Consider the following 14554-nt stretch of genomic DNA (forward strand, 5'->3'; position numbering starts at 1 on the left):
ATTACTCATTTAAAAGTAGAACATGATAACTTGGAACAAGAAAATTTGAAATCATTGACATAATGAACTGTTTGAAAACCAAAAAGTGGAATCTCGAGCAGAGGACTTTATTTCGGGAGAAAATGCAGGGGATATTATTGTAATGAATATAGTTAATTGTTAAATTTGAATCAGATTGAGATCCGAGATATGGTGAAAAGAGTAACTGGTGTAATGTGATATAACTGGTTAAAACCTTCCAAACTTTGTGTGTATGCGATTAACTGTGACCTCGTCAGTATGATGATAACATTTATAGGGCGATGATCTTTTGTTTGCAGGAGTTGTGTCAGGAATTTTGAAAATTTTTTTGTTGCTAATCTACACTCGCTGTCTTGTACGACTATAAATACTGCAGTGTCTTAGAATTTACTACCTTCCTTGGTTGTTGTTGATGATGATGATTGAAAGTACTGATGAATTATCCTAATTCTGCTTCTGTGACAGTCCAAATGCCACATCCTTGTCCATACAAATACAAATGGTACTGTTAGAAATGACTGCATCACCTGCTAAATGAATTAGTGAACATAAAAAACGTGGCCTTGAAGACCAAAAAAAAGAGTAGCCCCTAAAAATCAAAAAGTGGCTCTTGGGAAAACCTTAACAATAACTCTCATGGGAAAGAAACATACTGACCCCTCCCTGGCTGGCTGTCTCTGCAAGGTCGTTGTGTCGCCATATTTGTATTTGTTTTGTAGCTTGCTACTAACTTCAGAGGTAATGTTGGCAATCACCTTTAAATATAAATAAGTTGTTACAATAACAACCACTGAAACGAAATTCAATCCATGTTTACTTTTCAAATAGCGTCATATAAATCAAAATACACCAGGTTGTGCATTGATATGAGGTCAGTACCTTAGCCCTCATTGAAGGAACATATTTTACTGTATTTGGCAGATTGCAGTATAATAAGTTCCACATTTACTAAATCATTGCTTTCCTTTTTAAGGACTCTTTAGACACAGATAGTTTACTCATCTAACATAATGTAACAGCAGTATGGGGTTACCTACTGGTCAGAAAATGCAGCACAGTCCAGGTTTAAAAGCTTGCACTTTATGGAACTGGTTTCCTATAGTTTGTCAACTGCACACTGCCACCTTCTCCGACCACCACAGTCCTACCACTACCCTCCATCCTTCAACTCATAAGTACAATTATCTTTCACACCCCAATGGCAAGTCTTCCACTAGCAACATCCCTGAAGTGTAAACAGCTCTAGCAGTGTCCCCAGATGACATTCATGTGCAGACAGCAAACTAAATATCCTGAATCATGCTGCTGGCTCTCTGCAATACGTTAGCCTGTACGTGTCGCCCATCCTTACCCCATCACTGACCCTGTGCAACTTCAGCGATGCATGATTTGACACTGCATTTTATTACTGCCCAGTGTCCTCAGATGTAAAATGTGAAGATTCAGAAATGCAGGAACCTGTGCAAAATTAAATCACATCCAACCAAAGAGATTCCTTATACACCAACAGGCACACTTTTCAAAAAATAACCTTTGCCTTGTTAAGCATTTGTGGAGACTAAGCATAGTGGGACAGCATCAGTTCAAGATGGCAGCTCTCCACCATCTCCTCAGCAGGAGGCCAGGGGGGAGGGGAGGGGGGAGAAGGAGGAGGAGGAGGAGGAGGAGAAGAAGAGAGAAAGGAGGCCACAACCTGCCAACTGGTTTTTCCAAATAACAGCAAATGCCGCTGAGAAGGAGACTATGCCTATTGTAGCACAAATGCACAGGCAACAATGTGGTGAAGTGAACATTAAATACAGATCAATATGTCTGTGAAAAGTAGTATACACTTGCAACATTGAGATCGAAAAATATATTAAAGGTAAGTCTTCAAGGACTATTTCTGAGCCACAGAATAATTGTTCTAATGTTTCCTGCCATGATCATTACAGTCTTAATTATGTCAATTTTGTGGGTGCATTACTTTTAGAAAACTACATACCATGGCTTTTAAATGTGCAACGTCTATGCTTCCATTCCTGTCCACTTCAACTGGCTGGATCTTCATGCCTGCCATTTGTGCACTGGCTGGGTTAGTGCCATGAGCTGATCTTGGGATCAGGCAGACCTGGAAAGAGGACAAAACAAGTAAGCAGAAAGTCAATGTCAAAATGTTAATTATCTACCCAGAAGTTCTGGGTAGATTTGAGAGGCAGCTTTACAAATACGATCCTCACCAGCATTGGCAGATTGTTGTGTGTGTGCAGGTCAGATGTCAATGGCACATTTTACAACAATGTTAAAAAGGAGCAATGGGAACTTCAAAGGCATTAGAAGAAACACTAGACAAATTAACTGTACTATGTAGATTAATGGAAAAGATCAGACAGAATTTCATGTCCCGTCCTGTGACACACCTAGTGATGGAGGGGGCATTTAAGCAGACAAGAGGGCTTCACCCTAATTAACACCAAGACATCAAGCCCATGGGCAGCCTTTCCGTTCTGCTGCCAATTAAGGGCCTCAGCCGTCCACTGATGGTAGTAACCTAGTGGCTGAGGGATGGGGTGGTGGTGGTCACCATGTATGCAGCACCATTAGTAAAACATGGCTAAAAGACAAATGAAACATTACTAGTTAGTTAAGAGCTTTGAAGAAGTTGGACCCATTTTTAAGGCAAGTATTTAAAATGTGTATGGTACCTTGAATGTTAAAGAGTGACATAATAGCACACAAGTTTGAATATTTTCAGTTAAACTGGAGAATTACACTTATCTTTGAATGTATTTTTATTCACTCATTGGACACGGTCATCACTGGCTGACCAGTATTTATTGTCCATGTCAAGCTGCCCTTGAAAAGGTGAGCTGTATTCTTGAATTTCTGCAGTCAACGTGACGGTAGATCCACAGTGCCCTTAGGAAGGGAATTCCAGAATCTTAACACAGCAACCACAAAGGCATGGTGATTATATTTCCAGGTCAGGATGGCGAGTGACTTGAAGGGGAACTTGCAGGTGATGATGTTCCCAATGTATCTTCTGCACTTGTCCTTCTAGGTGGATTTAGTCGTGGGTTTGGAAGGTGCTGTCTAAGGATATTTGTTGAATTTCTGCAGTGCACCTTTTGGGTAGTACACACTGCTTCCACTAAGCATGGGTGGTGGAGGAAGTGAATGTCTGTGGATATGGTACCCATCAAGTGGGCTGCTTTGTCCTGGATGCTATCAAGCTTGGGGCAAAGCTAATTTCGTAGTGAGTAGGGCATAGTTTTCAATATTAATGCAAAGGGATGTTGTAATAGTTTGGCAATCCTCCGCGATTGCTGATGTGTTCCAGCTTCAGGCACCTCCCAGTTAATATCCTTTCCAGTTTTGACTGGTCATTAGCAAACTGTGTGCCCATAAAGGACACCATTAAATAATGATTCTAATACAGATGGCAATCTAAAATGGCAGCTTATAAAAATAAATTCACTCAAAACAAGACGACCTCTGCTCTGGTACTATTTTCTTTTACTCTTTCCTTTGTTCTATTTTAAAGGTATTTTGAGGAAGAAAGGAGAATTGCTATGTGTTCCTATTTCAGCATGCTGATATATCTTTTTGTGTTGGCAAATTCTTTTGGTGCAGCAGGATCTGTGCGTTATGGTCTGGCCAGAGGTAAATGTTTAATATTTGTTTTGTTACTATGATGACACAAATGCTGTTTGGCAATTGTTCCTACACCGGGTTCTTCTGCATAATCCAACTTTAGAAACTTCAACAGTTATGAAAATCTCTAAACAGTAGATAAAAGAGATAATATCCTTGAAGGCCCTTTATTAAAAGCTGTTACAGAATAATTCTTTTACTTCTGCATTGTTGTTTCATTCCTTGAATACTTTTTCTACGTATTGATTGAGAAAAGGTACGCTACCTGCTATGGTGTGCATTAAAGCTGAAGGCTGATTTTGTGATGGGGGTCTATATTTAGGCTTGTTTATTTATTTGTTGTAAGCAAAGCTGCCTAACCTTCCAGACCATTCAGGGCCAGCTCATGGGTGTTACTATTCATTACTCTGAGCCAATCAGCAGGGTCATTTAGGAGGGTGTGGGAAAGGAGAAGGGAAAGAATCTCAGAAATCACATTTTGCCACCTGCTCCGTTTTGGACAGTTGCCTAAAGGCAAGAGCTCTCGGAACCTTTGGGGAAGCTCACATTTCAGAAGCTTGGCAGAGGAATAATACAAGGCAGAGCAGAAACCAGCAACGTCAAAAGAAAGGAAACACAACATTAAAATGTGAAACAGAACCAGCAGAAACTTGTCACCACTATTCTACATCTGACCAAGGTCAGCTGGGTTCTGCCATTGCAGTGCACCCTCACCAATGACAGAACACCTTGCCTGGCAGGACATGGCAGCCAGACCCTGGTCTACTGGCACAGCCTGGAAACAAATACAGGAGGCACACCTTTGAGCAGTCAGGCATACTGGAACTACCGCAGAGATGCCCTGTGCCTGAAAATGCTACAAGTCCACACGCTGCAATGACCTTGCACAAATTTTACAGATCCTGCATGACATCTCATACATATCCATACTTTAGCCAGGTACATGCACCTTCCAGTGGTATCACACCACAAGTTAATGCAATGTGGTCAGCTACATAACGCCACCTTAGTCAAGCTGCTTGATTAAATAGTTACATTTCCTGTACAGGTTGGTGGTAGGAAAGACAAGAGGCCTTAATGAAAAAGAAAGAATAAGAAATGATAGCTAATTAAGCTTAATAACAATCAAAAATGCCAAGAGAAATATGTATTAAAGAAATTGAGTCAAATGCCAAAAAAAAAGGAGTACATGACAGGTTTAGAATGATAAGTGCAGGAGAACACCCCGGCAATAGCTTAATACAAAATTCAAGGAACTTATTGAGGGCCAGGCACAGAAAGAGACAGAACTAAGGGGTAAATTCCCATGCAAATACATGTTTATTGTTTATGTTAAACCAAGTCAACAAATATGCTATCCACAGAAGGTCTACATTAAAAGCCAAAAAAGTTAACTTATTTTTACATTAAAAAATCAAGTTGCTCAAAATTAAGTTTCACATTCACTCTTGTATGTAACTATAATCCTTGCCAATTCTTTCCATCTGTTCATTGATGGACAAAAGTTAGTAGAATCTCCAATCCATGTTTGTTTATCCATATGATCTCCAATATAGTGGATGGCCAAACTCCTTAAAGCCACCAGGGGGAAGCATGCCTTTAACAAAAACAGGTAACAAGTATGGATTTTACATCAGACCTTTAGAGATAAATGTGTCCAAATGGTCTGGAACACACCTGGTTTGACCAGTGTGTTAAAAATATTAATTAGGTTTTTAAAATTCATGCATGTTATTTCGGTGAGGTTCGCTAGCTAGGCGAACATCGATAATTTTCAACTCTACTTTCCTGCCGTATAGGGAAAAGGCAGGAAAGTTAAGTCGAAGATGATCAGATCAGCCATGACTTCATTATATGGTGCAGCAGACTCAATGGGGCAAATGGCCTACTTCTATCATCGTATCATCGTTTATCGTTCATTCCAATTGCTCCTGGGGAGGTGGTAGTGAACTGCTGCAACTTTGACTTGCAGAAACATTAAGGAGTTCCAGTATTTTGACCCAGCAACAATGACAGAACAATGATATATTTCCAAGTCAGGATAGTCAGTGGCTTGGAAGCAAACTTGTAAGTGGTGGTGCTCTCGTGGGCCTGCTGCCTTTGTCCTTCTAGGTGCAGTATTCATAGGTTGGAAGGTGCTGTCAGAAAAGCCTTGGGTGAGTTTTGTAGGGACTAGATTTTGTGAAAGGGCACTGCAAAATCCTAGAGCTTCCCATCTAAAAGGTTCTCTCACTAGTCTGTATTAACAAGAAAAAAAGCTGCACAGACACAGTAAAAGAAAAAGTGAGGGTTATATGCCCCGCTCTCCTATGAATGTTGAGATTGAAAATCAGAACAGAAATTCAACCTTCACTTTGAAACCTCTTGATCCCCTTCATTGGCATAGCTAAGAATGGAGATGATCACAACATCTCAAAAGGCTTGATATGGCTGCAGACTATGTGTAGTATTATACTATACCAATAATTCCAGTTCAGTAAATTCTAAGGGCTGACTTCATGGAGACAGGAGAGGGAATTCCCGAGTTGACACGCTCAAGCCAGGTACAACGCATCTACTAATAGTGCGGCAAGAACAAAAAGCATAAAGTGCTGGAGAAACTCAACTTCTGCAGAGAGAGAAAGAGAGTTTACATTCCAATTCCGTTATGACTCTTGGTCCAAATGGCAGAGGAAGCTTTGTTTTTTTTCTACTGCTCAAATCAGCCCACTGCATGCAGGGTCAGAGTTGTACAGCATGGAAACAGACCCTTCGGTCCAACCAGTCTATGCTGGCGGTGCTGAAAATTTGAGATAAATGCATAGGATGGTGCATTTACAGATTCACTCAACAACTGCACATGGTATAAGTCTCTTTCTTTTACTCCGGATGCCTTTATTTAATTGCTCACTTCCTCACAACATACATCTTCCCTGCTCAGCTTAACTGGAAACAATAAATTGGTCAATTTTCTGGGGCTGTGTCCACTTGTACTCAGAAGTCAGGGTGGGTTTCTAGCTGTCCTGTGGGGACAACTCTGTACCAGTCTTCTGTTATTGACTCCACGAAGCACAACGGCATCTATGATCCTAAATGGAACCCTCACATCCTTTTATTGTTCTAGTTGTCTCCCAAGACCTAATTTTTGCCTGTTTAGCCAAACACATTCACTTCTCATTTCTGCAAAAGTTAGGTTCCTGAGGGGACTTGACTGGGCAGATGTGGAGAAGGCATCTGTTTCTATTGGGAGAATCCAGAACGAGTGTCCCTGTTTAAAAATAAGACGTCACCCATTTCATACAGAGACGAGGAGAATTTTGTTTTCCTCTCAGAGGGTAATGAACGTTTGGAAATTTTTCCTCCAAAAGGCAGTGGAAGCAGTGCATCTGAATATCTTTAAGGCTGTGGTGGATAAGTTCTTGATCATCAAGGGGATGAAGAGCTATTGGGGGTAGGTGGGAAAGTGGAACTGAGATTATAATCTAATCAGCTATAGACTTATTAAATAGCAGCATAGGTCTATTCCAGTTCCTAGATGATACACTCATTCATGTTTGCATGATAACACCAAGTTATGAAGTCTTGAATAATCCTAAAATGTGAGGATGCAATTCAAACATCTCAAAACACTGAACAGAATGCAACAAACATGTCGCTCATTCCTCAATCTTTCTCTCTCTCGCCATATCTCCACCTTTTCCAACACAAATAACTATTGTTCCTCAAAACAGTCTCTGAAGTAACTAAGTATATTTGCCCACAACCGCAATGTTAGGAAATCAAAACTTATCGCTACGAACTTTCCAAGAAAACACTTGTATTTACATAAGACTTCAAACAAAATGCCCAAATCAAGCAAACTATGCTACCATACCTCACAAAGAGATTCTAGAACAGATTACAAAAAGCTTAAAGGCAGGTTTTCAGGAGCACCTTCGAAGAACAAAGAGACTTTCTCCCAACACGGACCTTAAGTGCCAGTCAGCTGGTCACCAATGGTGCAGCAATTAATATCATAGTCGTTCAAGTGACCAGAATTAGACCAGACTAATAACTCCAAGGATTATACGGCTGGTTGATTACAGAGATAGGGAGGGGGAAGGGAGGGATTTGAAAGCAACAATAAGAATTTTAAAATTGAGAATTGTTTAAACAGGGGTCAATGCTGGTCAGTGAGCACAGGTAGTAAGCGACTAGGACCTGATGCCAGTAAGGATAGAGTTTTGGATGGCCTCATGTTTAGGGAGGGTAGAATGTGAGGCGCCAGCAAACTGTGTATTGGAAGAGCTGACTCGTGAGGTAACTCACGAGGGCTCAACAGCAGACCTGCTAAGGCAGCAACAGAGTTGAACCACATTAGAGAAGTGGAAATAGGCAGTGTTCCTCAGGTCAGAAGGAGACCTAAGTGTTGAAAATGACATCAAATATCCAAATAGTCTAATTTAGCCCCATTCTGTCCTATAACCAAAAACCCACAAAATTCTTGTAATCTTTTGTTCCTCCTTCACCTTTTGTAGTTTTTTTAAACTAAAACTTTCATGAATTTCTCATTCCTAATTCATGCTGTCTTCTCTTTCACTGTTGTCAATCTTGGTAGTGTTATACACAATGAATCATGAGAAGCCTCACCCTACATTTAATCTACATCGGACCACAATAATTCTGAGCAGGAAAACGCTTTGATGGGTAGTATATGAACAGAAACAGCGTTACAGACCTTCGGAAAGATCATATTTTACAGGAAAGTAAAATCAGGAACAAAATAGTAAATCTAAGATTAATATCCACCCTTCTTTTACCAAATGTAGTAACTTAATAAACTCTGGGCACACAAAATCATGTAAATCACCATGTGAAAATCTTCTTGCGTGTGAACAGGCATGTGGATAATTAACTGTTATCCATGGCAGACTGCAGGCATTTCTCTACATTAGAATATATTCAGTTAGTAGCTTGTGGGGTACCCAGTTGGCATTAAGAATGGACAAAGTGCAAGCCCCGAGTCTAAGTCAGACAGAACAGGAGTTGTACTCGTGCTGCTGCTACCCATCTTTCTAAGCTGTGCGTTATCCATCTAGCCAACTGAGCTGAGGAACCAGATCTGAGGAAGGGTCACCAGACCCAAGACGTTAACTCTGATGTGTCTTCACAGATGCTGCCAGACCTGTTGAGCTTTCCAGTAATTTCGGTTTTTGTTTCTGAGCTAAGGAACCCCTTTGTCAATGATTGCCCACAGGCTATTAGACTATGGGCTACAACAACCAAATTGAATTCTCCTCTTATCGTGTCCACATTTTCTAATAGAATATTGATCAAGAGTGGGAATCCAAGTGAGTTCATTCCAGATTGTAGCATCACGTCCAAATATCACAACTTCACTGTTGCTTCGGCAAATATCAGGCAACAGCCCAAAGGTTCCTGGGTCAACCTCAGTTCTGTTTTACATGGCAGCTTTCCAAAACATGCTCAAAATTTTCCATTAATGAGGACCAACTCCACTGCTTCATTTTTGCAATCCATTTAATACGATATTCTTAATTCATGAGCATGGTTTAATGTCAACATGTATAAAATAAATCATTACGAGAAAACAAATATATCTCAACAGTAAAAATCAGGATGGATAAATTCTTAAGACCAATCTAAAACTGGATGGAATTTCGTGGGCAAATTATGAATACCATATCTGACAAGCGAACAGGACAGAAAAAAAAATGTGGACTCAAAGTATATTCAGTCATTTGCTGAAAAGACATTTATGCAGTGAAATAAAAACCTAAAAACAACGAACACATTTGTGATTGCAATGGTTTTCTTTATTGGAAAGTGTTCCCATTCACTGTTAGTAGAACTAGTGGAATTCTTTAATAATCAATTAATTCTCTCTTTCTATTTCCCCTTGCAGAAATATTTGCATCATCTATAACTACGGGTGAGATATCTGATGAGTGCAGGGTGGCTAATAAGAACAAAAGAGGAAGTACAGCACAGGAACAGGCCCTTCGGCCCTCAAAGCCTGTGCCAGTCATCATGCCCTAACTAAATTAAAAGACAAACTTTCTGCCCTTTTCAGTAGCTATCCCTCTATTCCCTCCCTTGCCATATAACCATCCAGATGTGTCTTAAATGTCACCAACATGCCTGTTTTCACCACCTCCTCTGGCAGTGCATTCCAGGCTCTGACCACTCTGTCTGAAAATCGTTCCTCGCACATCTCCCTTAAACTTTCTCCCTCTCACCTTGAACCTGTGTCCCCTTGGAATTGAAACTTCAACCATGGGGAAAAGCCTCTGCCTAACCACCTTATCTGTGCTTCTCATAGATATCTACAAAATTATCAGGTCCTCAGCCGCTGTCTTTCCAGTGAAACCAATCCTAGTCTTTTTAGCCTTTCTTCATAGCTAATGCCCTCGAGACCAGGCAATATCCTGGTGAACTTCCTCTGCACTCTCTCCAAAGCTTCCATGTCTTTCTGGTAGTGTGGCGACTAAAACTGCATGCAATACTCCAACTGCAGCCTAACAAGGGTTTTATATAGTTGCAACATGGTTTGCCAACTCTTGTACTCCATGCTCCCACCAATGAAGGCAAGCATGCCATATGCCTTCTTAATCACCCTGGCCAACTGTGCTGTTACTTTTAGGGAACTGTGGACTTGCATGCCCAGATCGGTCTGTATAAGACATAGGAGTGGAAGTAAGGCCATTCAGCCCATCAAGTCCACTCCGCCATTTAAATCATGGCTGATAGGCATTTCAACTCCACTTCCCTGCACTCTCCCCGTAGCCCTTGATTCCTTCTGAGATCAAGAATTTGTCGATCTCTGCCTTGAAGGCATCCAACGTCCCGGCCTCCACTGCACTCCGTGGCAATGAATTCCACAAGCCCACCACTCTCTGGCTGAAGAAATGTTGTCTCATTTCAGTTTTAAATTTACCCCCTCTAATTTTAAGGCTGTGCCCACGGGTCCTAGTCTCCTCACCTAACGGAAACAACTTCCTAGCGTCCACCCCTTCTGAACCATACATTATCTTGTAAGTTTCTATTAGATCTCCCCTCAACCTTCTAAACTCTAACGCGTACAATCCCAGGATCCTTAGCTGTTCATCATACACTAAACCTACCGTTCCAGAGATCATCCGTGTGAATCTCCGCTGGACACGCTCCAGGGCTAGTATGTCCTTCCTGAGGGTGTGGGGCCAGAAATTGGACACAGTATTCTAAATGGGGCCTAACTAGAGCTTTATAAAGCCTCAGAAGCACATCGCTGCTTTTATATTCCAACCCTCTTGAGATAAACGACAACATTACATTCGCTTTCTTAATTACAGACTCTACCTGCAAGTTAACCTTTAGGGAATCCTGGACCAACACTCCCAGATCCCTTTGTACTTCTGCTTTGTGAATTTTCTCTCCATTTAGAAAATAGCCCATGCCTGTATTCTTTTTTCCAAAGTGCAAAACCTCACATTTGCTCACATTGAATTTCATCAGCCATTTCCTGGACCACTCTCCTAAACTGTTTAAATCTTTCTGCAGCTTCCCCACCTTCTTAGTACTACCTGCCTGTCCACCTATCTTTGTATCAGTGGCAAACTTCGCCAGAATGCCCCCAGTCCCTTCATCCAGATCATTATATAAGGTGAACAGCTGCGGCCCCAATACAACCCTGCGGGACACCACTCGTCACTGGCTGCCATTCCGAAAAAGAGCCTTTTATCCCAACTCTCTGCCTTCTGTCAGACAGCCAATCCTCAATCCAAGCCAGTTGCGCACCTCGAACACCATGGGCTCTCACCTTGCTCAGCAGCCTCCCATGAGGCACCGTATCAAAGGCCTTTTGGAAGTCTAGTTAATGTTAGTATAATAGAAGTATGTTAATGTTCCTCGGGGTTCTGCTGCTTTTCTCACACGTTTCCACTATCTGACTACATATCTATTCCTCGGTCTCCTGCAAACTGTTGGGAGGTCTAAAGAAAACTCCCAACATTGTTGTACCTTTGTTTAAAAAAAACTGTTAGCTGAAAATGGGGAACTATGGATCTGCAAGCACGACATCAATTGTGAGTAAATTCTTGGAAGTGATTATAAAGGATAGGTTTTATGGACATTTAGAGAGGCAAAAATTGATTAGAGATAGTCAGCACAATTTTGTGCCAGGAAAGTCGTGTCTCACAACTTGACTGACCTTTTTAAGGAACATACCATAAAGACTGAAGATGGCAGAGGAGAAGACGTCATTTGTTTGGACTTTAGTAAAGCCTTCGACAAGGTTCTGCATGGTAGACTAATTAGTAAAGTTAGGCCACATGGGATTCTGGGTGAGCTTGTCAAATGGATACATAATTGCCTTAATGGCAGGAGACCAGAAGTCATGGTGGAGGGTTGCTTTTCGGACCGGAGGCTTGTCACTTGGGGTGTTCCACAGGGGTCAGTTCCGGGTCTTCCCTTGTTTGTCATTTATAGAAATGATTTGGGCAAGAATTTAGAAGGCAGGGTGAGTACGTTTGTGGATGACAAAATTGGAGGCGCATTAGGCAGTCAAGGATGTTTTCCAAGATTACAAAGGGATCTTGATCAAATGGGTCAATGAGCTGAAAAATGGCAGGTGGAGTTCAATCTGGATAAATGCGAGGCATTGCATTTTGGTACAACAAACAAGGATAGGGCTTATACAATTAATGGTAGGGCCTTGGGTAAGAACAGGATGGCCCAGGGGTACTGGTACATAATTATTTGAAATTTGCATACAAATAGTCAGGGTGGTTAAAAAGGCATTTGGCACACTTGCCTTTATTACTCAGTCCTTTGAGTGTAGGAATTCAGCATTCATGAAGATGACACTGGTAAAGCCCCTTCTGTAATCGGCCCAGTTCTAGTCGCCCAGATATGGGAAGGATATTATTAAGCTGGAAAGGGTTCAGAAAAGGTTTACTAGGATGCTGCCATGTATGGAATATTTGAGTTATAAAGAAAGGCTGGACAGATTGGGACTTTTTTCACTGGCAGGTAGGAGATTGAGAGGCAACCTTTTAGAAGTTTGTAAAATAATGAGGGGTGCAGATAGAGTTAATGGTAGCTGTCTTTTCCCCATGTTGATGGTTTAAAGAGACTAGGTGGCATATTTTTAAGGTGAGTGGAGAAAGATACAAAAAAGGCTTGAATTGCAAAGGTTTTGTACAGAGGATGGTTCGTGGTTGGAATGAACTTCCTGAGGAAGTGGTAGATGCAGGTATAATCACAATGTTTAAGAAACATCTGGATAAGTACATGATTAGAAAGGTGTGGAGAGATATGGGCCAGGAGTAGGCAAGTGGGTGTAGCTTAATGTGGGGTTATGTTCAGCATGGACTGGTTGGACCAAAGGGTCTGTTTCCATATTGTGTGACTCTATGATTCACACAATCAGTGTGATCCCATCCAACAAATATCAAGCTATTCCCATTATTATAGCTTGGTGTGAGAGCATTAACTTCAAATTGGCAATTTTTGATCACCTATCAAAATTAATGACATCTTGGATTATGTGAGTACAGAGAAAAATAGAACAGAGATCACAACCAGACCTTACTGAATTGTAAAGCAGACTCGATGGGCTAACTGGCCAACTCTTGTTTTTATGTTTTTTTTAAAGAGGGAAAGAGGTAAATCAAGAAGCTAAGACTTTTACACAGAACAGTCAAAGTTAACTGGCTGCATCTGGCCAACATCATACTGATGGTTAACAATGCTAATATTAACATGTTCACAGGATATTTTTCTACCAGCAACAATATGTTCTAGGTTATGTCATCATCTTAAAAAGAAAGAGCAGGATGAAGACCCCAAGAAAAACAATCTTATCCATCTTTCAATTTTTTTCCTTTTTTCTCTATAATGTGATGTTGGTGTTGCTGTTATTTGTTCCCTTCCCTAATTGTTTTTAAATTGAGGGGAATTAAAAGTCAACTATATTGTGGTGGATTTAAAGTCACACGTTGGCCAGATTGGGTAACAATATAAGATTTTGTTCCCTAAAGGACATTTTTGAACCCAAAGAGCATGATTTTCACTGGCAGGGAGATCAGTTTCTTACCAAAACTACTAAAATTAATTCAAATGCTGTGATGGGTTTGAATCCAGACACAACATTAATTGGGCCTTTAGACTACTTATCCAGTGACATTACCACTATATCACCATCTCTCACCAAATCATTCACTTCCAAATATCAGTTAACGACTGAATTTAGTCTTGTTAGTTAATGAAGGAATACAAGTGGTATCCTATAAGTTACTTACAGTTCTCTGGTTTTCTCCTTTTGAATTTAAATAAGCCTTAATTGCAGCCAATCCAGCATATTCACCTTGTGCGCCACTGTACAAAAAATCAAAGTAAAAGTGCATGAGTAATACTGGACAACATGTATGAATACTAAACTGTTGCTATCACGTAAATGTCTCTTTTATGTCATCCATAAATGAGATACCCTTTCCTTGACGTTTACATTTTACATTCTACATTTTAAGTCTACGCATCTCTGGCCTGATTGTACAGTATGCCAGAGCAAAGGAGGATGAAGAACAAAACAGCATGCGAACAGGCCCTTCAGCCCTCCAAGCCTGTGCCCTCAGATTTTGCCCTTCATATTAAAGCTGTCTTCACTAACAAGATTTGTAGCCCTCTGTTACCTTCCTATTCATGTATTTGTTCAGATGCTTCTTGAATACTGCTATTGTGTCTGCTTCTACCACCTCCTCTTGCAATGCGTTCCAGGCACTCACCACCCTTTGTGTGAAAAATGTGCTTCACACATCTTTTAAGCTCCCCACTCCCGCACCTTAAACTCATGTCCCCTAGTAGTTGATCCCTCCACCCGGGGAAAAAGCCTCATGATTTCCACCCTATCATGCCATTCACAGTCTTATTAACTACTATCAGA

General features: G+C 40.9%; 1 protein-coding gene across 1 annotated transcript in view; it reads right to left on the reverse strand.

Annotated features, from left to right (window-relative positions):
• Window positions 1–14554, reverse strand: part of gldc (glycine dehydrogenase (decarboxylating)) — a 195755-nt gene that overhangs the window by 68802 nt on the left and 112399 nt on the right. The window contains exons 16-17 of the mRNA XM_048527590.2: window positions 13914–13989; window positions 2006–2131 (exon numbers count right to left, since the gene is read on the reverse strand). Of these exons, the coding sequence (XP_048383547.1) occupies window positions 2006–2131; window positions 13914–13989 (202 nt within the window). The remainder of the gene's footprint in view (window positions 1–2005; window positions 2132–13913; window positions 13990–14554) is intronic.

Source organism: Stegostoma tigrinum, chromosome 3, assembly GCF_030684315.1.
Source record: "Stegostoma tigrinum isolate sSteTig4 chromosome 3, sSteTig4.hap1, whole genome shotgun sequence".
In the NCBI taxonomy this organism is placed as follows: domain Eukaryota; kingdom Metazoa; phylum Chordata; class Chondrichthyes; order Orectolobiformes; family Stegostomatidae; genus Stegostoma; species Stegostoma tigrinum.